This window comes from Procambarus clarkii, chromosome 70 (assembly GCF_040958095.1).
Source record: "Procambarus clarkii isolate CNS0578487 chromosome 70, FALCON_Pclarkii_2.0, whole genome shotgun sequence".
Taxonomy (NCBI): domain Eukaryota; kingdom Metazoa; phylum Arthropoda; class Malacostraca; order Decapoda; family Cambaridae; genus Procambarus; species Procambarus clarkii.
The window spans coordinates 23,731,459-23,758,772 of record NC_091219.1 but is presented as its reverse complement, the minus strand read 5'-3'; the positions used below and the strand labels follow the sequence as shown (position 1 = coordinate 23,758,772).

The 27,314-nt window shown below is 42.6% G+C and overlaps 1 protein-coding gene across 1 annotated transcript; it reads left to right on the top strand.

Moving 5' to 3' along the window:
- The first annotated feature begins 2,443 nt into the window (after nucleotides 1-2,443).
- LOC138356064 (17S U2 SnRNP complex component HTATSF1-like) lies at nucleotides 2,444-22,109 on the top strand. The gene is made up of 4 exons (XM_069311676.1): nucleotides 2,444-2,643; nucleotides 4,662-4,848; nucleotides 9,416-9,552; nucleotides 15,427-22,109. The coding sequence occupies exons 1-4, from the start codon at nucleotides 2,456-2,458 to the stop codon at nucleotides 15,509-15,511; spliced, it is 597 nt and encodes a 198-aa protein (XP_069167777.1). The 5' UTR covers nucleotides 2,444-2,455; the 3' UTR covers nucleotides 15,512-22,109.
- Nucleotides 22,110-27,314: the final 5,205 nt, after the last annotated feature.

The following is a 27,314-nucleotide window of genomic DNA, read 5'->3' as shown; positions in this document are numbered from 1 at the left end:
GTGTATGCTGCACCAGCCCTGCCATTGATAGGATTAGATGACCCGTCAGTGTAGATTTGATCTAATTCATCTCCGGCTTCTTTATAAATGTCCTCGAGATACTTGTGCCTCATTTCTTGTGGTATCATGTTGGATTTTTTCATTGCCATTTCATTGATGATGATCTTGCACGAGTCATCCTCCCAGGGAGGTAACCTCTCTACAGGCAGGAGCTCACGGGCTTGCTCAAGCAGGTGAAGCTTTTCAAGGTAGAAGCTCTTCAAGGTGCCGAATGCTCTAAGGCCCTTTCCCTCCTTAAGGTTTTGTCCCATACTTCTTGGGGGGCGGATAGGCATACGCTCCTCTCTTTACATTCCTCACATTTACATTCATTCCTGTCTAAACTCGATTATGGTTGCCCTGCTTACTTGTCCGCTTCTCCTTCTACTCTTCGCCGTCTTGATGCTTTGCACCATACTGGGTTGCGCCTCAGCTCTGGTGCCTTTGGTTCAACTCCCGCCCTCAGCTTGTATGTTGGCTTCTGGCTTCTGTCTCTCCCACTGGCTTCCTATTTCTCCAGGACCGCCGTGATCGCTACTGTCTTCGCTATCTGGCGTGGTCTTGCAACATCCTTCCTCTCGCCTCTGTCTTGCCTTGACTTTTACCCCTCCTGTAGTTTCTGTTCCTCTTCACCACCTCCCTCTTTCTGTTCGGCTATCTCGCTTACAGGATTCTCATTCCATTCGTCTTTCTCATATTTCTTCTCGTATTGTTCCTTCCTTGCCTCCGTAGAGGATCCCCCTTGCGAAGTTTTGTACATCCTTGACCCACGTTACTAAAGCTTTTACTCCTCCTACGGTTCTGAAGCCCCTTTTTCTTGAGCACTTTCCTTCATACTCTTGCTCCGTTTCCATCTTCACTGATGGGTCTAAGTCTGCAGACGGCATGGGCTACTCCGTTGTTTTTCCTGACCGCACTTATATGTGTCGCCTCCCTTCGGAGACTAGCATCTTCACAGCGGAACGTTATGCTATTCTCTATGCTCTCCGTCTCCTGCTTTCTTGTTGTCAATCCTCTTTTGTGGTTGTAGTCGACTCTCGTAGTGCCCTCGTGGCTCTCGGGGGTCCTTTAATCCTGTCTATCCGGTAGTCGTTGAGATTCAACATTGGCTGTTTCTTATCTCTAGGAAATTTAAATCCGTAGAGTTTTGCTGGGTTTCGAGCCATATTGGTGTTTCTTTAAATGAGCATGCGGATGCTGCCGCTAGAGAGGCTATCCGCTCTTGACCCGTTCCTCGTAAAGGTATTCCTTTTTCCGACTTTCACCCAGTTATTCATTCCTCCATCCTTGCCCGTTGGCAGGGTTGGAGGAATTGGGTTGGTCTTCTGTTGTTGGTAACAAACTGTGTACTGCTAAGCGTTGTGTATCCCTGTGGGCTTCTTCCTGCCACCGTAACTGGCGGTGGGAAACGGCTCTAGCGAGGTTGAGTCTTGGCCATACAGGTACTCGCTTAACTCACGGACACTTAATGGAGCGCCGCCCAGCTTCTTATTGTCAAATTTGCATTGTCCCTCTTACCGTCGTCCATATCCTTGTTGAATGTCCTGACTTCCAGGACGAGCGTGTGTTTTGCTTTTCGACTGTCCCTTGCGGTCACTTGTTCCTCGATAGAATTCTTGGTGAATCGGATACTTTTGATATCGTTCGCCTTATGCATTTCTGTTCTTGTATTGGCATCCTTGGTGATATTTAGCGCCCTGTGCATTTGATGGTGCTACATAGCCTTCCTGGTTTGGTGCCTTCTTTTGATAATTACTTATTTTTACTCACTTTCTAGATACCTTACCCGGTGAGGTGGCAAAAGTGTCACTGCTTTCTGCGCCTCTGAGGGGAAACTGGAATACAGGTTCTGGTTCTGGTTCCTGATAGGGCTATAGGACTCAACAGCTGATGTGACCTAATAAATGGCTCTCACCGTATAGCTTCAGGAAACCACAAGGGGTTTTACCCAAAAAACAAGAATCACATGGAAATGTGCAAAAAGTCAGGAATGGCAAGCATTTTCAAGGAAAACCACAGAACTACTCGTTCCCCCATTGACACTCAATACTCCAGCATTTATTTACTTCTTCACATGGAAAGTTCAATAGTAAATTTGTGAACTTCCGAAGTTCCAACTCTGTTGGAACTTTGGAAGTGAAGGAAAGAGAATTATCAGAAAGTGCCACACCATTACGACTATATAGCACTTGGAAGGGGTCAAGATGATGCTTTGTGCGAGGGATCACAGTAATTATATTTATTATTTTATCATTCCTTATAATCATCCCATCACCTCATTTATCATTATGTTATGTCCCAAATTGTGATACTAAATAAATTTTTATTAACTTTCGAGTGCAGATTTAATTTTTAACTTGAATCCAGTGTTCAAAGCATGTGTATAATGTACTTAATAAATAAGATTATTGATTATATGATGACTTTCATGCAGGTAGAGTCTGTGAATTTAGCCATGCAAATCCTTGATGAGTATCAGGTTGGCAATAAGAAGATACACGTTGAAAAAGCCAAGTTTCAACAGAAAGGGGAGTATAACCCAAAGCTGAAACCTCGGAAAAAACAAAAGAAAATTTTAGAAAAAATCCAGAAACGACAGGAAAAGTAAGTTTTATGTAAATTGAAGCCCAGTCCAGTTTTTACATTTAATAATTTTGAGATTTTCCACTCAGTAAGTTTTATGTAAATTAGAGTCCAGTCCAGTTTTTACATATAAAAATTTTGAGATTTTCCACTCGGTTGTTCCCCAAGTCTAGATCCTAATGGTTCAATGGAAAGTATACTTGGTGTAAGTTCAGTATTCTTCACCTGTACAGCAGGTATCTTTTCAAATTGTCTCATCTTGGTCATATTGGCGCTACGGGAAGACTGGAGAATACTCATTGCATCCTGAATTGAACTCTAAAAGGTTCATTCATGTATACTTGAAGCCTTTCCAATCTTTACTTTGCATTAACCACTGTGAGAAGCTGAGTTTATTGTGAAATTCCCCTGGTACGCATGAAATCAAGTGTTCTCAAAAAATTCTTTTTTTCTTCGTAAAATGATAAGTTCCCTTCCCTGAACATGTCTATGTAAAAATAAATACCAAATTCCACTTACTTTGGCTGTGGGGATGTGGACAAGGTGCGCTGTGATGTCATCAGGGCCTGGTCGCCGTGCGTGAATCACCCAGACACGGTCGCGCGGGTCATTCAAGCACCGGATATTGCCACAAATATATTTTCAATTATTTGTTCTATATATTTCCAATGCAGTTTTATTTGTTTTTTTATTGTATATGATGCATATTTGTGTCCTTTACAATATATGTATACAGTAGAATGTTCATAATGTTCCATGGAACTGTGATACATGTCAGTAATGTGTCCACAATAAATGTTTATTATCGCAATATTGTTAAAAATTCACTAAAATTACAATATGTACAGTTTCACACACTATTTACACAGTGACACACTGTATTACACACTCAGTACTTCGGAAGTGAGTAATAATCAAAGAAGTAGTCCATGGTACACATGGCGACTTCGCTCTCATTGCACCAGGTAGAGAGAGATTTTCGCTTCCTTTTTCTTCGTTCTGTGTCCTTGCAAATAACACTCGCATACACCCTTGGCTTTAGTACCTGTAGGTGGTTTGTAGTCAAGCTTGTAAAGCATAAGGTAGTCTTGAAAAGATTATAGGAAAAGATCAATTTGTAAGGTAGTTGTGAAAAGATCGCTTTGTAAGGTCCCACGCAGGAAGAGATTCAGCCAGCCTCAAAGAGTGTCCGTTGGTCAAGATGAGATTCAGCTATTCTTGAAAATATTTATGGAAAACAGCACCATGGAAAACCACACACAGTAGTGTGTGTTTCCTTGGGATTGGAGGGAGTTCTACCTCTCTTTTTGGTTTTTCATTGTTAGTTTCTTACCAGGTGGTGTTTGTTTTGTTATGCCTACCTTTCTGGGTGCCTAATCCCAGTCAATGGCAGTTAAGGAAAGCCCCCAACCATGGAGAGTTTCCAGGGCCATTGCTCTCTGAAACCTCTCTGAAGGGGCCAGGTTCTGGCTCGTGGTCCCTGGTAGGCTGAACTCCACTGACTAAAGCCCTGGTCTGGTATTTTGTTTGCTCTTGCAGCTGCTGCTGCTTTTTTTTTTATCATTGTTTTATGCACAACTGTCTGCATCTACCAGCCGCTCCACACTGGGGTAAAACACAACACAATTGACTGCAAGTTTATCCTCATGCCAATTCCCTATAGAAGCCTCTCCTTACTACAGGTGTTCTCAACAATATCCTACAATGACATCATAGCTCTGAATTTTGGATGTACAGTACAATATAACTGTGATGCAAAGTAATGCTTAGCAAAGGTTGGAGTGCACAGTATGTGAACAAACTTTTAGAGGTCAATCTTGGCTGACTTGAATATCCTCCAATCTCTTCTTAGCATCAGTATCAACCAGTAGAGAATTAAAAAAAAAAAAAAAAAAAAAAAAAAAAAAGATCCAAAAAGATCCAAAGGTCTTGCTAAAAACTAGCTTTTTATACTAATACTTTTTGTATACTGATACTTTTTGTATACTGATACTTTTTATATACTTTTTTTGTTAAATTATATTTTTCTCTTTTTGCAGATTATTTGACTGGCGGCCAGAACCATTGCGCGGCCAAAGACAAAAAAACGAAAATACTGTTGTTATACGTAATGCATTTGATCCAAGGGAGTTCGTGGATGCTATGGAAAAAATGTTGGTTCATAAAGAGACATTGAGAAATCAGTGTGAAAATTTTGGAAAAATTAAGAAAATGGAGCTGCATGACGTAAGTTGGTCCAAAGCAGTATATCTAATAACTTTTAATTCACTGGTTTGGTTTAGTGTATTCATATTTATCCCAAGATTTTGCATTTAATTAAGTCTCGGTGGAAATTATAACCAGAATATACATAACACATATATAAAGTTCTTCATAACAGATGAGATATACAGTATTAATTTTTTGTAATCTTTACATCATATTTAATATTTCTTCCTGTTCTATATTAACCCATAGACCCCGCATATTCCCGCGAATATAGGGGGTATAGTAACGAAAAATATTTGAATTATGTAAAAATAACTGTAAAATGTTAGATATATATATATATATATATATATTAAATATATAAAATAAAATAAGAACGTGTTATTGATAAGAACAGCTCCTAATAACTGGAACTGAAGGATTATGCAGCTATAGAGATGCAAGCACCTGTCCTATGCTCACAGAAGAACAATAGTAAGAAGTGTCCACAAAGTGGATATGCAGTTGGTGCCTTTATATCATTGCTGAGTAATACATAATAACACAAATAATAATGAATAATTATGTTAATATGCTCTATTTTGTTATATATCATATAAATACATTGTCCAATGTTAATATATGTTACTTTTATAAATTTCTCAAATATTTTTTTTAGGGGATCTTTTTTTTTTTTTAAAGAGTCTTGTTTTCTTTTTTCTTTGTTTATTATCTGATTTTGTTGTAACTTTTACATCCTGGAGAATGCATATGTTTCCAAACCTATGTGAAGATAGAATGGAATTGGTCAACAAATAAGTCAGTCACAACTCTCAAAACTTGAGACTTTTAATATTTTTTGGCTGATTTTTTATCTGATTTCAAACTATATTTTCTTTGTCTCTTTAGGTTGTTTTGATGACTAGAGACCATATTAGGGCTTCTTCTCTTATATAAAGTATACCCTAAATATATCCCTTAAATCATTATAATTATTATAATTATCCCTATATTTTGTGTTGGGGTTATTTTTTTCTTAACCTTCATTCCACACATATTGACCTACAACTTTCACATATTCGAGTACGAGTGCCAAACAATGTTTATTAAAACATACAATTAAATTATTGAATTAAAACTACCTTTATTCATTGTTGATAACTTCAAATTCAATTATCTCTGAAACCAGAGTTTCAACTTTGAGTGGCTTCTAAAATTCCAGTTATTAACCGATTCTCGCTATTTTGACATATTGTGTGCTCAGCTGTCTATTCTACAATCCTATCAGAATGGATTTTCATAAACTTTATACATTTGGAGTTACAATTTTTTTTTCTAAATTTGCCGCATATTTCAAATGCCCTATCGACAATTTTTTTACAGTAAACTATACTGAAAACCTATATTTTAATTTGATGAAAATGAAGATCATATGCTATTCTGAGAGAATAATAACATTAAATGAACAATTAATGATAGTTCATATTTTTTATTCTGAATTGAAAATCTGAAGTTTTCAATATTCATTTTTAAAATTAATTTTGATTGTTTTTCAAGTTACGCTGTGATCATTTAGACAAAGTTGGAGCATTTGCCTAGTTGATTATGCAAAAAATATTGGAAAGTGTTTGTGCAAGTTTTAAAAACTTATGTTAAATTATTTTTTGTCAAATCATATATGTATGCATTCCACGGTCTAAGGGTTATTGTCTATTCAGTTCATGCAAATTCTTTAAAGCATTTTAAACTTGTCACTATATGTTATTTAGCTGTTGACATTACCTGGACACTACGAAGGTAAACACTTCTTGGAAACCAGGGCTAGAGATGACATCCACCCTGGATCGCTTTAGGCAACGAACTGGAGTTGCTAAGTAGCCGGCACGAGGGGTCCGGGACTCCCCCCTCCCCCTCCTGAGAGGGGGTGGAGAAACGAGTAATTACCTAAGTGTAATTACTTAAGTGTAGTTACAGGATGAGAGCTACGCTCGTGGTGTCCCATCTTCCCAGCACTCTGTCATATAACGCTTTGAAACTACTGACGGTCTTGGCCTCCACCACCTTCTCCCTTAACTTGTTCCAACTGTCTACCACTCTATTTGCGAAAGTGAATTTTCTTATATTTCTTCGGCATCTGTGTTTAGCTAGTTTAAGAACAAGAGGTCATAGATATAAAGTTCCAGGTCTCAGGAAATCTTCCCTACCGATTTTATCAATTCCTGTTACTATTTTGTATGTAGTGATCATATCACCTCTTTTTCTTCTGTCTTCTAGTTTTGGCATATTTAATGCCTTTAACCTCTCCTCGTAGCTCTTGCCCTTCAGTTCTGGGAGCCACTTAGTAGCATGTCTTTGCACCTTTTCCAGTTTGTTGATGTGCTTCTTAAGATATGGGCACCACACAACTGCTGCATATTCTAGCTTTGGCCTAACAAAAGTCGTGAACAATTTCTTTAGTGGTGCGGCGACAGTGTGTAATGTTTGCTTGTTTCTTTGGGAATTGAGGGAGTTCTGTGTTTGGTTTATGGTTGCAATTTTCTTACCGTGTGGGGGTCTGTTTTGTTATGCGTACCTTTCTTGGTGCCTAATCCCGGTCGATGGCAGATAAGGAAAACCCCCAACCACAAGGGGGGTTTTCCAGGGCCATTGCTCCCTGTGTCTCTCTGAGGGGGCCTGGTTCTGTTTCGTGGTCCCCAATAGGGGACCACTAAACTCCATTGACTAAAGCCCTGGTCTAATGTATCGCATATTAGCCTGATAGCTCCAGGGAGTCAAAGAGGCTCACCCAAAAAATGGCATTTCATTATATAGTGTCTTTTTCTGGGGGAGGAGCTCCTGCGGCTCCCCGGAGCTATCCAGGCTGATATGGGTATATTAGACTTTGGCATCAGTAAATGTGCATGGAGTTCTAGGCCTACTGGGGACCATGAGCCAGAACCTGGCCCCTTCAGAAAGGCATGAGGAGCAATAGCCTATAGAAACCCCCATATGGTTGGAAGCATTGTATGTCTGCCATTGACCAGGTCAGGCACCCAGAAAGGTAAGCGCCCCAAAACAAACTCGTATTCTGGTTAACATTGCTACTGAAAGCAGTACTAGTGGACAGAACTCCCCAAATGAAAACTATCAAATGAGCATGATCAAACTAGCACCACATTGCCACGCTGCTGTCTGCACAACCCCCCCCCCCTCCCCGGGAGGGGTAAGGGGGAGCCCCAGACCCCAGTTCTTTGGCTGATGTAATTGGCAATGGTCGTGTGTCTCTGGCTCCTGTTTTCATGTCCTCTAGCTCTGTGCCTTGTAGTGTGGTGGTGCGTGAGCCAGGAGTAATTTCTCAAGTACTCGGGCTGCATGCGCCTTGGGTTTCCTTCCCTAGGTGCCCTGTAAGTACTACCCTTGGGGCTTGGGGCCACCTTCCACAAGTCACCTTGTGGAAGGTGACTTGTGATATTCAGGCACGAGGATTTTGGAGATCAAACAGGGTCCTGGCCACCCAATATTTGGTTAACATTCCTGCTCCTGGGCATTCCTGTGTTGCTTTGGATTGCAGGTTGCAGCCAGTTGTCTCGACTTGGCGTTGAGGAGTGTGTGGCAGCTGCCTTCCATGTAAGTCCCTCTTTTTCCTTATCTTTGGTTTGGTAGCTCCAGGGAGCCGATGGGGCTCCCCCCACAGAAAACCAGCATTGAATGTAATGAAACGCCATTTTCTAAATGAACACCGGAGTCTCCCTGGCACCCCTCTGGTTTTTCACATTGTTTTGATGCTTAGCTTCTGAACTGGAGTGCTAGGTAGTCGGCGCGGTTGGGTCTGGGTCTTCCCCCTGCCCCCTCTTAGGGAGGGGAGGGCTGTGCAAATGAGCGGCGCAACTAGAAGGTGGGACCTTTGCTTGTTTCCATGGGAATTGAGGGAGTTCTGCCTCTGTTCGGTTTTCAGTTGCAATTTTCTTACTATGTTCTCTCTGTTCGGCGAGAGAGAGAGAGAGAGCGCGAGAGAGAGAGAGAGAGAGAGCGCGCGCGAGAGAGAGAGAGAGAGAGAGAGAGCGCGCGCGAGAGAGAGAGAGAGAGAGAGAGAGAGAGCGCGCGAGAGAGAGAGAGAGCGCGCGCGAGAGAGAGAGAGAGAGAGAGCGCGTGCGAGAGAGAGAGAGAGAGAGAGAGCGCGCGCGCGAGAGAGAGAGAGAGAGAGAGAGAGAGAGAGAGAGAGAGAGAGAGAGAGAGAGAGAGAGAGAGAGAGAGAGAGAGCGCGTGCGAGAGAGAGAGAGAGAGCGCGCGCGAGAGAGAGAGAGAGAGAGCGTGCGCGAGAGAGAGCGCGCGAGAGAGAGAGAGAGAGAGAGCGCGCGAGAGAGAGAGAGAGAGCGCGCGAGAGAGAGAGAGAGAGAGAGCGCGCGAGAGAGAGAGAGAGAGAGAGAGCGCGCGAGAGAGAGAGAGAGAGAGCGCGCGAGAGAGAGAGAGCGCGCGCGCGAGAGAGAGAGCGCGAGCAAGTAAGTTTCTGGTACTAGCGCAGGGTATGCTCGGTTAGATCTCGGAGGCTTCTGTGATTGTGTAACGTTATGAAGATAGGCTTACATTAATTACTGTAGTCCCTTTTAATTAATTATTTGATTTACAGCTCCACCCAGATGGTGTTGTCCAAGTAACATTTGAGGAAGTGGAATTTGCAGACATGTGCATAGCAACTCTCAACAGGCGCCTTTACAATGGGCGAACCCTTCATGTTTCAGTTTGGGATGGAAAAGAAAAATTCAAGTAAGTACATGTATGTTAGAAGGAATAGTGTTCAAAGTTTATTGTTTAAACAAAATCTTTTATATCCTAAGGCTGTGCTATGCCACTATGACTGTTTTGAATATGTATTTATAGGTTGGTGGTGTGGGGAATTTCCCAGCAGGTAACTGTATTTATTTAAATGATTATTAAAATGGACTGAAGAAAAGACTTCAAGAGTAATGCAGTCCACTTAAAAGAAGTGGACTGTATTACTCAAGTCTAACTTCTACTGGGTGTTACCCTGACACACATCCTGGAGGGTTTATTCAATGTTACATATAATCAATAGTTATAGTTAAAGAAATTATTATAGGATTAGTAACTAACTACTGAAGCTATTGTAAGCCTTAGCTGATAAGGAAGTTTCAACATGAATCATCAGGAGAGTCCCAGCAGGGACAAGAAACTGGAGCTGCAGTTAAAGCAGGAAACTGTAAATAATTGGAGACTCAAATGGATGTTCAACTTTACAGATACACTAGCCATTCAAAAGGCTTTGGAACATGCTCTTGCTGAACACCAACAACATGTTATCGTACATACAGATTCGAGAACTACCACTGGAACCTTGAAACAGGAAAACATATGTGATAACATCCATCTGATCACAAATGTCATATCATTAATGCAAACACTCAAACGTCAAGGCCGTCGGGTACTTATCAACTGGGTGCCAAGTCATGTGGGAATAATAGAAAATGACATTGCAGACGAAGTTGCAAAACTTGCAACTAAGAGAAGAAATGTAGACGTTTACATACCACAGTCTATCACAGATTAAGAAAGTAATTAGAAACAGAACAATGCAGATGATGTACATTGACCACAACACAGCAGTTGCAACATCAGGATCTTCGGGTTGGTACAAGAATTCAACCAACTACGAACCACTTAGGTTGATGAAAGAGAGCAGTAGAACAACAGAAGTACACTTACATCGCATTAGGCTTGGATACCCATGTGCATGGGAAATAGGCTTACAGGTTCCGGAAGATGAGAGGAAATGTCAGCACTGTGGAGAAATGCCCGACAGACCACTGGAACATTATCTAACACAGTGCAGAGTTACAAACCCATTAAGATTTCAACTAAGATTCAACAGAGCAGAAGTTGTTAAATACATGGGACAAAATCTTATCGAAGCGACCATACGAGTCATACTCATACTCCACCCAAGTAAAACAGGAACAAGAAACACTTAGTGGGCCAGCCAGAGGCTTAGGACCCATGCAGGAATACCCCCCCCCCCCCCAAAAAAAAAATAAATAATAATCAGGAGTCAGTTAAGGTAAGAGTCTCATCGCCAGGGCGCCCGAGTCTCGTGTTGCCACAGAAGATAACCTCTTGCTCACAGCGGATCACCTCCATCTGGCAATATTTTTCACTGTAAACACAATAATGCTAATATCCTCACAGCTAATCTCAGTCAGTAGTTGTGAATCCCTAACTAGACATGTGCTTACCAGGGATGTTTAATCGCCATGCCACATAACCGATCATTCACTCAAATACCTTAAAACATGGCCATGAATTGATAATGAGTATATTTTACCGACCAGATACTGTGTGCCTTGTAGTCTGAGGGTTGCAGCAGCATTGGAACATTGTAGAACCACGGATGATGTCAATATCCGTCGCTACTAAATTTGCTTCCCTCATGATGGAGAGTTGCTCCTCTCAGTTCCTCTGCACACGCACAAGTGTGCTCTCTCCTCCCGAGGTGTGCGTCACAAGAATAGTCACGTTACTCTAACTTGTTTACTAATTAGAACAGTTAAGCGTTTTTTACACTTTAACGTATTAATTCTAAATCTAGAAAAGTTTTAGATTTTTCCCTAATGCTGGACTAGAAGTTTGTAAGTACTGTACATCTGATATGCGCTAAACTCATGGTGTGACTATTCCACCAGCAGTGACTTAACATTCACAATTGTGGTAATTTTACCTCAGGTGGAAGAGTACTTTAATTCTATCTAAGTTTTAGTTAATTCCAGTCTAAAATAATAATTGTAAATGAAAGCAAATTGTAGACTGGATATAAGAGTTAAGCAACAAAATAATCACCGCGTGGTCTGTGGTGGCTGACGCAACCGCCCGAATTTGATTCTAGGAAACTTTTGACATTCCCTTGCTAGAAATTATTATTGTTAGTAAAATTAATTTCCTGACACAACGTATTTACTGTATCTTGTGGTGTCGGGTTAGCATTCGGGGTGTCAGAAATTTCCGACGGGGTCACAGTTCATAAGTGAATTATATGAACATGGTGCAAGTTATGTAACATAAAATGACAGTAGTTGTGCTTAATGTAAATGATGTAAAAAAGACTAATTAGTACTCATCATTGACACTTATTGGAGTTATGTTTGATAATTAACCCTTTAACGGGCCCGCCTCCAAATATGACCCCCCCAGTGTGCAAGAAATAAAATCTCAGGAAAAAATTCTTTTTTTTTTGTTCTGAAAGTGTCAAAAACCCCTCCCTGCATATGGGTATAGCAACAGAATGTCGAAATTGTACTTACTTTGGCTGCTATGGGGTCCGTAAGATGTCACGTGATGTCATCATTCCCTGTGCGCCTGTGCCGTAAGCTCCTGGGGCGGGATGCCGCGAATATATTTTTGCACATTTTTTGCGCACATTTCCAAATACAATTTATTACGTTTTACGTGCTGAACCGATGTATGATGAACGCGTACACTATATTATAGCAGTAGAACATCCGTACTGTCCATAGACACTGTTACGTGCATCACAAAAAAGTACATTTATCCTGCATTTAGTTCTAATATATCGCGCAGATATATTTATATTTACATTATATATACACACTGTACAATATCACACACTATATACACACACTATACACACACACTATACACACACTCGGTACTCTGCGAGTGTGTGATATGCTGCGAAACAGCCAACGGGGCAGAGTGGCACCTTGCACTCCACGCACCAGGTGCTGATGCATCTATGCTTTTGTGGTCTGCGTGTAGTGTTCCTGCAGACTATGCATGCACGTTTACCCTTCTCCCGTGATGCTGTGCCTGGCATATACTCCAGCATGTGTTCCCCGAAGTTCTCATTACCCCGCAGTCTGTCTGGAACTGCGTGTGGCATTGTTGCTTGCACCCATATAGAGATAAAGGTACATATAGACGGTTTCATACCGGACTTCATCAGGTACATATTGAAGCAGTTGAGCACTGCAACATCCATGAGGTGGAAGAAGAACTTTTTCGTCTACTTCACAGACCTGCGCACGCACTCCACACCACCAAGCATCATGTCACATTTATCGACGAGGCGCATGTTCACGTTATAGTCTATGACACAGTCCGGCTTGTACATGGGGTTGCGTGTCTGAAAATGGACCTTGCCAGTGTCCAACATGGCACCGGTGTGAATCGTCGTCAGCATATTCACTTCGCGTCTGTCCTTCCACGGCACTGACAGCATATTGTTACACTTGCGCAGCTGGCACTCGCCCACACCTATACCTATACCGAACACTGGCATTTCCTTCCTGAGGAGCTTCACAGTGCCACATGCGCTGGTGTTGTGGGCAAGGAGGTATCTGGTCAACAGGGAGCTGGTGTAATAGTTGTCGGTGAACAGTATATGCCCCTTGTTCAGCAGCAGTTCCATCAGGGTTTTTACGACACTGCCGGAGAACCCATGCTCATCTTGAGATGGTATGTCGATGTCTGTACCGGATTACAAGATCATGTTCAGGACGATACCAGTCTCACAATTGCACAGCACGAAAAACTTCAGGCCAAAATGGTGCCGTTTGGAAGGGATGTACTGCTTGAATGCCAGTCTGCCCTTGAACAATGCAAACGACTCGTCGATAACAACATTCTGTCCAGGTACAAAATAATCCCTGAACTTCCCTCGCAGGTTGCTGAATACTGTACCTTGCGTACCTTCCACAATCTGTCGTGTCTGTTCTCATTTGCATTGTTCTCGAAATGCAGGCACCTCAAGAACCTATCCCGCGACATATACCAGTTGAAGACGGGCGATGGAACAAGGCTGTCTTTGTTCCAATAGTCCTGGACGACAGCTTTCTCAGAGTGTTTCATCATCATGCATAGTGCGAGAAACACGTACATCTCGTCGATTGTCGTATCCTTCCATCGCGTGAGGCAGGTAATATGCCGCTGTCTGAGGGTGTGGGTGTACGTGTTTGTCTCGGTCACAAGATGGGTCATGAAGACATTTTCATTGTCAAAAATGCCTGGAAATATTCCATGTCCGCCATATCATCACCAGTATACGGGAATAAAGCTGTAACACCAACGTCGATATCATCAAATGTTGGTATTTGAGGGACAAATGTGACGCAATCCTCCCACACAAGTACACTAGGGGGTTTGGTGTTGGCGTCAACACCACGACCAACACCACCATGGGCACCAAAACTACGGCTACGTCGTCTGCTGCTGCTGCTGGAGCTGCGTGAAGGTATGCTTGGCGCTGAGGCAGATTTCCGTACCGTAGGCCTACCACGAACACCTGATGTTGAGGGCCCACTGCCGTCATGCTATGAGACATGCTGCCGCCTGCCTCGATGTGTTACTGAGGCAGCAAAACCCCGCCTGGTGCCATCCCCACTGCTAGTACTTGGGTCGTCCACACTACTCGTATCGGAGCCAATGTCACTGAAGCCCGAGAAAGATTCGTCACATGTACTGTCACTGAATAATGAACTAGTGTCTGGGGACATACAGTACATGATAGTGGTGATGATAACGGTGTTGGCCCAGGGCGGCGAGACAGGCCGGGCGAGGAGCATGTACCGTACACGCTCACCACATCATCCACTTCTGTCTCTCCCTCACTCGTATCAGACCTCTGTGTCAGATCTTTCTCTGGATCCTAGTCCAGGTCATCATCCATAGCACCGTCGTCATACAAAATGTCATGAATCTCCTCCTCAGAGAGTTGTTTTCCATGACCGCGGGTCACCGTGGAATGGGAGCTTGTTGACGATGCGTCAGACATGGTTGCTGCTTGGGAACTGGGGCTCCCCGTGGCCGCAGGTCATGTTGGGATTTTTTTTCAAGATGGCGGGTGATCACTGGGGACCCCAGCCATCCATTCCATACCCTCGTCACCGCGCGCCACTTTTAAATTGAACATGAAAAATACAAACACCCCAAGGCATGTAGCGCACCCCAAGCCGGAGCCTGCAGGCGCGTTGCGCAGTTAAAGGGTTAAACAACTTGTCAATATTCAGGATGTTAGGTTTATGGGAATGATACCCAAAGTTTCAAGAGACAGCCATTGAATGTAATCATTTTCTCATTTGCAGTTGCAGGTTCGCCCTTTCATAGGCAGTTGGTTTCCAGGTTTCCCAGAGTGGCTTTGGCTTTCTTTCTGTTACCCATGATGCCTATGTTGCATCATGTGTCACCTATGTTGCCCCTGCTGCTTATGTTGCCCATGTCACGTATGTCGCCCTTGCTGAGCATGTTGCTCCTGCTGGTCTCTTGGGCTTATTCTCTTGCCTTTGTGGGTATGGGGTTTACTCTGGGTTCTGCTAGGAGGCTGCTTTCCATTGGTCTTAGGAGTGTTTCATCCTGCTTACTTAACCCTTTGAAGGGATGTGTTTGCAGGCTCATTTTGAGGTAGCCCATGGGCAGCTCGTTGTCCCCCCCTTCCCTTTTCTATGTCTCCATTCCAGGTGCATCACCATCCCTAGGGCCATGTGTCTTGTTCATCTCTGAGGTTAGGGTATTGCTCACTCTTTCTATTTTTCACCAATGGATAGATTGAGGAATTGTATTTGTAATTGTATTTTTCTTTTAATTTTACTAATCACTATTTATTATTGCTTTAAGGATTGAAGAAACAGAAGCAGAACGAGAAGAACGATTGAAAAGATGGAGCAAGTTTTTGGAAAGTGAAGAGAACACTGATAATTGAAACAAATGAAATACCAAGAGCTGAAATAAGGCACTATAAACATTAAGCTTACATTCAAGATTTTTCCTGAAGTTTACATTTTTTTTTATATATATATTACACATTTTTTATGATTGATAATTTTATTTCAATAACATAATTTTCATATTTCTTGTACAGTAATTCAAATTAAATTAAAAAAAATTTCAAAAATTTTGATTGTATATTTGTCATTTTGTTGTTGGAATGGCATTTGTTGCATCCTTGTGAAAGATAATTTATATAAGAGAGAAAATGAGTGTGTGTAATTTCCTAAGTGTAGTTACAGAATAAGAGCTACACTCGTGGTGTCCCTTCTTCCCTATAATCTTTGGCATATGACACTTTGAAACAAATGATGGTTTTGACATCCAGCACCTTCTCACTTAAATTATTCCAGCTGTCTATAACTCTGTTCCCTAAAGGGAAACTTTTGTATATTTTTTTATGGGAAACCCATTGTGGCTCTCTGAAGCTACTATAGGATGAGATGGTACAACCTACTAGGTCGCATCAACTGTAGAATTTTATAGGCCTACTGGGGACCAGCACCAGAACCTGGCCCACTCAAAGGTGCAGGGAATGGTGACATTTATTTTTGCCACATCACCAGGGAAGGCAACCAAAAAGTCAGATAGTCAAAACACACTGTTGCTGCTGGATTAAAAAAAGTATGAAGCCTTGAAACTTGCCTAAAAATCTCCCCCCTCCCCCCAACTATGTAAACAAATGATTGAATTCTCTTGGAACTAGTGCTCTCAAAACTACTGTAGGCTCGCTCTACACTGCAGTGTACGAGTAGTGCCACCATAGTCAGCCATAACGAGCAGTCACCCCCCACTTAGCTGAACAAGCAGACCACCAGAGCCAGCATGGAAGAGAGGCAACCTGGTATGTACTACATCAGCTATGGAATGGGCCGAGACGCCAACTGGTGGTGAGCTCCTGTCCCCCAAACGAGTGAGGGGAGTGGGACAAATCAGCTCATGTTAGTTTCAAAAGAATTTGATCATTTGTTTACATAGTTGGGGGGAGTTCTTTTGGTGGGTTTTGAGGCTTCAATCTCTTTTTGAATCCAGCTGTGGTGTGTTTTGACTCATTGACCTTGTGGTTGCCTTCCTTAGTGAAGTGACAGAAATAAACATCACCGCTCCCTAGGCATCTTTGAGTGGTCCAGGTTCTGGTGCTGGTAGGCCTGTAGAACTACATGGCTGATATGACCTGGTAGATGTATAATTTCAGCATATTGTACAGTAGCTTCAGAGAGTTACTGGGGCCCACTCAGAATTTGGCATTTCATTACATTCAACATGGGTTTTCTGTGGAGAGCCCCTTCGGCTCCCCGGAGCTATACTGGGCTGATGTGTATATATATATTAGACCGTGGCAACAGTCAATTGATGGAATTCTAGGCCTACCGGGGCCCTGGCCCCTCTCAAGAGAGGCATGAGGAGCAATGGGCTATAGACACATGTAATTGGAAGCAGTCTGTCTGCCATCTTCCAGGTCAGGCACCCAGAAAGGTAGGAATTCCAAAACAAACTACAGCTGGTTAAAAATTACTAACAGAAAGCCGAATGAGCAAGCAGAACTCCCCAAACAGCAAACAAGCATCTCATCACCACAGCTGCCACACCGCTGTCTGCGTAACTTTCCCCAGGGGCCCCAGACCTCCCCCGCCAGCTACCCAACTTAAGTTCTGAAGCTGTTGCGTTAAGTGGCAGTCGATCAACTCTGGCTCCATCCTTTGAGCAGTGCTGTACCTTGTGTGGTACTCTGTTGTGTGGTGGTGTGCAAGCCAGGAGTAATTCCAGAAATACTGGGGCTGCATGCCCCTAGGGTCACCTTCCTTAGATTCCCTGTAAGTACTACCCTTGTAGTTTAGGATTATCTTCCATAAGCTGTTCAGGAACTACCTCCGCAGTGTTCTTTTGCTGCTCAGTGTTTGCCTGTCCTTGGGGTCAGCTTTGGGGTGGTTCCTGCCGCTGTTTGACCTTGGGTAGGAGGTAGTATCATTGCTGGCTAGGGCGCAAGGTACTATGCAGCCGTCTGATATACACATAGCGGCCGGTTCTGTTACCCTGGAGACGTGCTTTTGCAGGGTTATTCTTTTCTTTGCCTGGTGGGGGGTCTGCCTTGTGTGACTATCGGTCCACTTGTATTTTTGGTAGCCCTCCACTAGGTCCCCGTGATTGTACACATTGCAGGGGTTCAACTTTTAGTTTGATTGCTTGATAGTTTAGATAATTGGTTAGCAGCAGTACCTTGCCTGGGCTTCTCTTAGAAGTCGCCCTAAGGGCCCTGGAAACTCCCATTGGGGCTCATTGGTCTGATTGAGGAGTCCTCTTGAGTCCCACCTTGCTCTGTGCGAGTTTGAAGGTTGCTCTGTCCCCATCTCAGGGTGTCACTCACCGGGTGTGTGCCTCCGTCATGCTGCCTGTTGGGTTGGTGACGTTTTCGACCAGGAGTCTTGCGAGTTTTGTTGCTTGTTTGTACTCCAGTTCACCCAGACTAATGATCATGATATGCGGGTGCAGGCAGCTTCAGCATTGCATGCTAGATTTAGGTTGCTACAGCACGCTAGGTTGGTTGCTTCCCCGGATACCCTGAGACTGTCCCGTTTTGGTTGTAGGGACCTGGACTTGGGGGGGGGGGGGGTTTAGTCGCCTCGACTTTGGTTCCGTCCGCACCCCCTTGTCCTTCCCCTTCTGTTGTGCGTCGTGGTCCTAGGGAGCCGGTCGGCCGAGCGGACAGCACGCTGGACTTGTGATCCTGTGGTCCTGGGTTCAATCCCAGGCGCCGGCAAGAAACAATGGGCAGAGTTTCTTTCACCCTATGCCCCTGTTACCTAGCAGTAAAATAGGTACCTGGGTGTTAGTCAGCTGTCACGGGCTGCTTCCTGGGGGTGGAGGCCTGGTCGAGGACCGGGCCGCGGGGACACTAAAGCCTCGAAATCATCTCAAGATAACCTCAAGATAAGATACCCCCCTGCTTCCGGCTCCAAAACATCTGAGGGATGGACTCCGATGATGGAACCATCGGAGTCGGGTCAGGGTTTAGTCGATAAATAGATACAAATGCTTGTGGGCATTTGGCTTCGGTCTTGCGCTTCTTTTCTCTGCTGGAGCTGTCTTTGGACTGGCTCGAGGAGGATGTGGGGGAGCTAGGTTCCAGGCCTGTGTCAGGTACTCTTGCCTCGGCGGCTTGGGCGTCGGCTGCCTTGTTAAGGGCTTTTGGGCCGATTCTGAAGGAAGCAGTGTCTCTGTTCTTTGCTTCGGGCCTCACGTGCTGACGGGTTGCTTGTCCACTCTTTGGAATCCGTTTGGGCCCCCTAGCTCTTAGATTTTCGTCCCCTTTTTGCCTGTTGCTGTTTGCAGAGTTTGTGGCGGTGCATTTTCTGCAGGGGGGATGTCGTGGAGGTCCTGCCCGGAAGAGTTGTGCCAGAGCTCAGGGTTTTTTCAGTCGTCGTAAGCAAGTAGTACTGTACTAGATTCAGGGCCAGCTCCCTCCTGTGGAGTCGTCGGTGTCTGGGCGATGGGAAGGAGGCTTGTGCTGTTTGCTCTTGTCTGGTCCCACGATTTGTAGGAGTTTTGGGTCGTTTCCTCCAGCTTGCGGTGGCATTGGATGGCTCCTCTTTCTTCAGGGGGTTTGGGACTGGCGGGGCTGGCCTCTTCCCCTGCGCTCTGTCAAGTCATCCTAGAGTGGGGTTCACTTGGACATGGTCGAAATAATGGCGTCCCTCAAATGGGTTCCCCTCCGGCCCAATTCTTAACCAGCTGTAGATTGTTTTCCGACTTTTCTGGGTGCTTGACCTGATAGATGGCAGACATAAACTACTTCCAATTAAAAAAGGGTATCTATAGACCATTGCTCCTTGTGCTTCTGTGAGGGGGTCAGGTTCTGGCTCGTGGTCCCTGGTAAGCTAGAACACCATCGATTGACTGTTACCACGATCTAATATATATACACATCAGCCCCATATAGCTCTGGGAAGCCTCCGGGTCTCACCCAAAAAATGGCATTTCATTATATTCAACGCTGTTTTTTTTTTACACTTGTGAATTTACATGTGTGTGTAATTACCTAATTGTAGTTATAGAATGAGAGCTACACCTGTAGTCCCATCTTCCCAGTACTCTGTCATATAACACTTTGAAACTACTGATGGTTTTGACCTCCACCATCTCACTTAGTTTGTTCCATCTGTCTTCCACTCTTTGCAAAACAAAATTGGTTAATATTTTTCAGCACCTCTGTTTACTTAGTTTGAATCTGTGTCCTCTTGTTCATGAAGTTGCTGGTTTCAGGAATTCCTCTTTGTCAATTTGGTAAATTCAAGTTGGAATTTTCAAGTGGTAATCATATCGCCTCTCTTTTTATCTTCTAGTATTGGCATGTTTAACGCCTCTAGTCTCTCCTCGTAACTCTTGTTTTTTAGTTTCAGAAGCCATTTTGTAACATGCCAGTGCACTTTTTCCAGTTTATTGATGCGCTTCTTGAGATTTCTTGAGACTCGAGATGTTCTTTGTGCTGCTCTGGTGACAGTTTACTATCCAAAATCACTGCTAAGTCTCGTTCTTTATAAGAGTTCTGTAATTCCTTTCCACATAATTTGTAAGTTGTGTGTGGTCTGTTTTCTCCAATTCCACATTGTGTGTATTTTCTATTTGTTTCTGCAGAATCAAGCTATTAGCTCTTGGACCTTGCCTTTCTAACCAATCTACTTTTTCCTCAATATTTCAACTACATATATATTTCTCTCTAACGCGCACACGTGCGCGGGTACACACACACACACTGTGTGTGTGTACTACCGCGACCCCTGTACTACAGGGGTCGCGGTAGTACAGTCGGGTTTTGTTCTCGACGCATAATCGAGAATTCCGGGTTTGAATCCCGGGTGGAGCAGAAATGGTTGGGCACATTTCTTTTATTTAAATACATGGATGGCGATATACTAAAGAAATTGTTCACGACTTTTGTTAGGCCAAAGCTAGAATATGCAGCTGTTGTGTGGTGCCCATATCTTAAGAAGCACATCAACAAACTGGAAAAGATGCAAAGACATGCTACTAAGTGGCTCCCAGAACTGAAGGGTAAGAGCTACGAGGAGAGGTTAGAAGCATTAAACATGCCAAAACTAGAAGACAGAAGAAAAAGAGGTGATATGATCACTACATACAAAATAGTAACAGGAATTGATAAAATCGACAGGGAAGATTTCCTGAGACCTGGCACTTCAAGAACAAGAGGTCATAGATTTAAACTAGCTAAACACAGATGCCGAAGAAATATAAGAAAATTCACCTTCGCAAATAGAGTGGTAGACGGTTGGAACAAGTTAAGTGAGAAGGTGGTGGAGGCCAAGACCGTCAGTAGTTTCAAAGCGTTACATGACAAAGAGTGCTGGGAAGACGGGACACCACGAGCGTAGCTCTCATCCTGTAACTACACTTAGGTAATTACACTTAGGTAATTACACTTAGGTAATTACACTGACAGTTGGTAAATGGAATTTAATGTTAATAAATGCCATGTTATGGAATGTGGAATAGGAGAACATAGACACCACACAACCTATATATTATGTGAGAAATCTTAAAGAATTCTGATAAAGAAAGAGATCTAGGGGTGGTTCTAGATAGAAAACTATCACCTGAGGACCACACAAAGAATATTGTGCGAGGAGCCTATGCCACGCTTTCTAACTCCAGAATTGCTTTTAAATACATGGATGGCGATATACTAAAGAATTTGTTCGTGACTATTGTTAGGCCAAAGCTAGAATATGCAGCGGTTGTGTGGTGCCCATATCTTAAGAAGCACATCAACAAACTGGAAAAGGTGCAAGACATGCTACTAAGTGGCTCCCAGAACTGAAGGGCAAGAGCTATGAAGAGAGGTTAGAGGCATTAAATATGCCAAAACTAGAAGACAGAAGAAAAAGAGGTGATATGATCACTACATACTAAATAGTAACAGGAATTGATAAAATCGATAGGGAAGATTTCCTGAGACCTGGAACTTTAAGAACAAGAGGTCATAGATATAAACTAGCTAAACACTGATGCCGAAAAAATATAAGAAAATTCACTTTCGCAAACAGAGTGGTAGACGGTTGGAACAAGTTAGGTGAGACGGTGGTGGAGGCCAAGACCATCAGTAGTTTCAAAGCATTATATGACAGAGAGTGCTGGGAAGACAGGACACCACGAGCGTAGCTCTCATCCTGTACCTACACTTAGGTAATTACACACATACATACGTACTGTATATATATATAGTACATATATTCATATATACATCCCCAGGAAGCAGCCCATAGCAGCTGTCTAGCTCCTAGGTACTTATATACTGCTAGTTGAACAGGGTGGCATCAGGGTAAAAGAAACTACCTATTTGTCTCCGCCTCCATTGGAAATTGAACCCGGGCCATTAGGATTATGACCCCTGAGCGCTGTCCACTCAGTCGCGAGGCCCCACAGAGACAGATGCAATGTGTGTGTGTGTGTGTGTGTGTGCTTGAATGGGGTATCAATCATATTGTAATTAATGTAAATTTAAATAAAATTTTAGGTATTATGGATTTTTCTTAATGCCAAGGTCTTTAAATATCATTGTGAATGTTGTTTTAATTTCTGTGAGGGGATCTTTCAATAACTTTACTAGCTAAATCACTGGAGCTGACAAGCCTTAAGGAATCATACCGGGCTAATGAGCCCCACTTGAGCCTATGTTAAAGGTGAGTGCTTTCTGTAGGGTCAATGTTTGAGGTAATGGAGTTCCAAGCTAGTGGGATTAGGTGACCCAACCCCCAGGGAAAAAATTCCCAGCAGAAGAATAAAGTATACCAAATAAACGATCTGTTGTCTACAGTGAGTTCCTAACTCCCAAAACAGTGTAGGTTATGGAAACTCCAATCAACCATTACCTTAATATAATATTTATTAACCCCAATAACCCCCCCTCCCAGTACAATAAATACCTTACCACCTCAATCTTGCATTAATTCCCTGACTTCACATAAGTAGGAGACTAGGGTTACAACCAGCAAACTAAAGGCAAGTCTACTTTCCTTAGGAGCAGAACACAACACTTGATAACTTTAAACACACACACATGGTCCCTAGGGCCCTCCCAAGAGAAATACACAGTTGGGGGGGTTTCAAACACTGGCCTAGAAACACTTAAATATACTGTACCTAGAACACTTTATGGCATAGTAACAAATAATAAAAGGTACTTAACTTGATATTTAAAGAATAAGAAGAGAGGAGAAGGAAGGAGGGGAAAAGATATAAATAGCCACACAGCCACAACACGTCCAGTCCTGACCACCACCAGATAGAGAAGAACGTTCCCCCAACGCAAGATCGCTGCCTGAATGACTAACTGATCGTACTGATTACTTTACACTAACATTACAACATTAACATTACATTACTTGGTCAGGGACTCAGTTCCCAGCTCCTTGCTCCGAATTCACTCCTTCCCGAGTGGGCATTTAGAATTCATGGCAGTGAAGGTGACCCTCTCCCATGGGTGGGGCACCTTTGGAGTTCTGTATAACCCTTGTCTACCGGTAACGAAGAAGGAACTAGAACACTATTTTGGTCAGATCACAGACACCCGCCGCGTCATGGGTGACTTTAACGCTCGGCACTCATCATGGCAACCCATGCTATCGGGTCGCCACCACAACATGGCTGGCCAAACCCTATTTCAGTTTCTCCTTGATTCCCCAGACCTCTCCTTACTGACGCCGCCAGGTTTGTGAACTCGGATAGACCCGCTAAATGGACATACTTCAACGCTCGATCTTTGCATTGGAAGAGGCCCCTTCACGATGGCACAGATACGGACCGGGCCGTACCTGGGTAGTGATCACCTGCCCATCGTCATCTCCTATGGGGGTACTGTTCGTCCTACTCTGACCTCCCGAAGATCCAAATTGATCTTCTCGGAAGAGGGGGTGGCATGGCTATGAGGCGGATGACTGGTCGACCCTTCCCGCAGTTACTACAGATCTGCATGGGTCAGCGGATGCTCTCTCCGAGTCCCTCTTCAGTGTAGGCTCTCGGCATTTCAGGACACTGCATGCCCTCGCCGTCGCCGTACTATATATAAATTCACTTGAACGTGTCCAGCGTAGGATGACAAAGTTAATTCCCCAAATTAGAAGTCTTTCATATGAAGAAAGATTAATAAAGCTTAAATGTAGAAAATAGAGAACTATTAGCTGAATATCAAATATACGGATTTAAACTATTTCACACAGATAGATATATTAGACGAGGAGGTGGAGTAGCCATATATGTTAGGGACAATTTGAAATGTAGTCTCAAAGAGGGAATCAAAACAGAGCCACACACAGAAACTATTTGGATAGAATTAAACGAAAAAGCTAATAATATTATAATAGGAGTAATATATAGGCCACCAAATTTAGACAGAATGGAAGCAAAGCACCTATGGGATGAAATATCTAGAGCATCTAGATCTTACAGTATTTATGTCATGGGTGACTTTAATTTTAGCGGAATAAACTGGTTGAACAAAACAGGGAATAGTGAAGCAGAAGATTTTCTAGAATTAATTGACGATTGCTTTCTTACGCAACACATTAAGGAACCAACACGGGAAAATAATATTTTAGATTTAGTGTTAACTAACAGGGAAACGCAAATTAATGACATCGAAATAGGGAGTGAGCTAGGGAACAGTGATCACAAAGAAATCAGATTTAGCATAGAATGGAATAGACCAGTAGGAGAAAATTCTGTTAAAGTGCCAGATTTTCGAAAAGCTGATTTTAATAGCCTAAGAAATTTTTTGGGTCAAATTGATTGGAAAGTCTTGGGTATGGGGTGTGGGCCGGTCTTGGAGCGAGACATGAACCCAGCGATAGGTGACTTAAATGGGGATTTCGATGTGGATTCAATATATAACTTATTTAAGAATATTCTAAACAAAGCACAGGAACGTAGTATACCATACAAATTGAATAGATCGAATACTAATGACCCAAAGTGGATAACAAAGAATTTGAAGAACCTTATAGGTAAAAAGAGAGCTTGGTACAAAAGGATTAAAAATGGGGAGGTCACTTTAGAACAGGAATTCGTACAACTGGTTAGAAATGTTAAAAAAGAGATAAGGAAAGCAAAAAGAAACTATGAAGTTCGCATAGCAGGGCAAGCAAAGACAAATCCTAAAGGGTTTTTTCAGTTATATCGTACTAAGACTAGGGAAAGGATAGGTCCATTAAAAACTGATACAGGTCAAATAACAGATAGTGATGAAGAGATGAGTAGTATTTTTAATAAATATTTTGTATCTGTATTTACTAAAGAGGAACTTAACAATATGCCTTCAGCTGAACAAGTCTATGTGGGTGGGGACGAGGACAGGTTGACGAGTATAGCAGTTACCAGGGAGGACTCAAACCAAACAAATCCCCAGGGCCGGATGAAGTGTTTGCCAGGGTGCTTAAAGAATGCAAAGAGGAGCTTTGTGACCCACTGTCAACCATATTTAATAAATCAATAGAGTCAGGCAGAGTGCCAGAGTTTTGGAAAGTTGCTAATGTGATACCAGTTTTTAAGAAAGGAGATAGATCACTTGCGTCTAACTATCGACCAATTAGCCTAACGTCTATTGTGGGAAAGTTACTCGAATCTATAATAGCAAATAAAATTCGTCTTCATCTTGAAAAACATAAATTAATAATTGAGTCTCAACATGGTTTTATAAATGGCCGTTCATGTTTAACAAATTTGTTATCTTTTTATTCTAGCATTGTTGAGGCAGTTGATAGTGGTAAGGATTGCGATGTTGTATACCTTGACTTTAGCAAAGCTTTTGATACAGTGCCACATGAAAGACTGATTAAAAAGATAGAGTCTCATGGTATTGGGGGTGCTATATTAAGCTGGATTAGGGCATGGCTATACCAAAGGAAACAGAGAGTTAGTATAAATGGAATCAAGTCAGAGTGGGAAAATGTTGTAAGCGGAGTGCCTCAAGGCTCTGTCCTGGGACCTCTGTTGTTTATTATATATATAAATGATTTAGATTCAGGTTTGAGTAGCAACATTTGCAAATTTGCCGATGATACGAAAATCGGTAGGGAAATTAATTCGGAGGAGGACTCACTATCACTTCAAGTTGATCTAGATAGGGTTTTGAAATGGTCAAAGGATTGGCAGATGCAGTTTAATGCTGATAAATGTAAAGTTCTGAGGTTAGGTAATGATGATAGAGTTACAAGATACGAGCTAGATGGTGTTGAGATTGCGAAGTCGGATTGCGAAAGGGATCTGGGAGTTATGATTAGTAAGAATTTAAAACAAAAGGATCAATGCATAAATGTTCGTAATAAGGCAAATCGGACACTTGGATTTATTAATCGCAGCGTTAGTAACAAGACACCTGGTGTGGTTCTCAAGCTATATCTTGCTCTAGTTAGGCCCCATTTAGATTATGCAGTTCAGTTTTGGTCGCCATATTATAGAATGGATATAAATTCACTTGAACGTGTCCAGCGTAGGATGACTAAGTTAATTCCCCAAATTAGAAATCTTTCATATGAAGAAAGATTAACAAAGCTTAAGTTGCATTCACTGGAAAGGCGAAGAGTTAGGGGCGACATGATAGAGGTTTACAAGTGGGTGAATGGACATAACAAGGGGGATATTAATAGGGTATTAAAAGTATCAACACAGGACAGAACACGAAATAATGGGTATAAATTGGATAAGTTTAGATTTAGGAAAGACTTGGGTAAATACTGGTTCAGTAACAGGGTTGTTGATTTGTGGAACCAATTGCCGCGTAACGTGGTGGAGGTGGGGTCCCTCGATTGTTTCAAGCGCGGGTTGGACAAGTATATGAGTGGGATTGGGTGGTTATAGAATAGGAGCTGCCTCGAATGGGCCAATAGGCCTTCTGCAGTTACCTTTGTTCTTATGTTCTTATGTTCTTATGTAAATTGCATTCACTGGAAAGACGAAGAGTTAGGGGTGACATGATAGAAGTTTACAAGTGGATGAATGGACATAACAAGGGGGATATTAATAGGGTATTAAAAGTATCAACTCAAGACAGAACACGAAACAATGGGTATAAATTGGATAAGTTTAGATTTAGGAAAGACTTGGGTAAATACTGGTTCGGTAACAGGGTTGTTGATTTAAGAACATAAGAACATAAGAACAAAGGTAACTGCAGAAGGCCTATTGGCCCATACGAGGCAGCTCCTATTCTATAACCACCCAATCCCACTCATATACTTGTCCAACCCGTGCTTGAAACAATCGAGGGACCCCACCTCCACAATGTTACGCGGCAATTGGTTCCACAAATCAACAACCCTGTTACTGAACCAGTATTTACCCAAGTCTTTCCTAAATCTAAACTTATCCAATTTATATCCATTGTTTCGTGTTCTGTCCTGTGTTGATACTTTTAATACCCTATTAATATCCCCCCGGTTATGTCCATTCATCCACTTGTAAACCTCTATCATGTCACCCCTAACTCTTCGCCTTTCCAGTGAATGCAACTTAAGCTTTGTTAATCTTTCTTCATATGAAAGATTTCTAATTTGGGGAATTAACTTAGTCATCCTACGCTGGACACGTTCAAGTGAATTTATATCCATTCTATAATATGGCGACCAAAACTGAACTGCATAATCTAAATGGGGCCTAACTAGAGCAAGATATAGCTTGAGAACCACACCAGGTGTCTTGTTACTAACGCTGCGATTAATAAATCCAAGTGT

Excerpts from the sequence above, each read along its gene's own strand:
- LOC138356064 (XM_069311676.1), top strand. The coding sequence starts at position 2,456 with ATGATGACTTTCATGCAGGTAGAGTCTGTGAATTTAGCCATGCAAATC. Across the intron at positions 2,644-4,661 it reads ATCCAGAAACGACAGGAAAA|ATTATTTGACTGGCGGCCAG; the intron begins GTAAGTTTTATG and ends CTCTTTTTGCAG. Across the intron at positions 9,553-15,426 it reads GATGGAAAAGAAAAATTCAA|GATTGAAGAAACAGAAGCAG; the intron begins GTAAGTACATGT and ends TATTGCTTTAAG.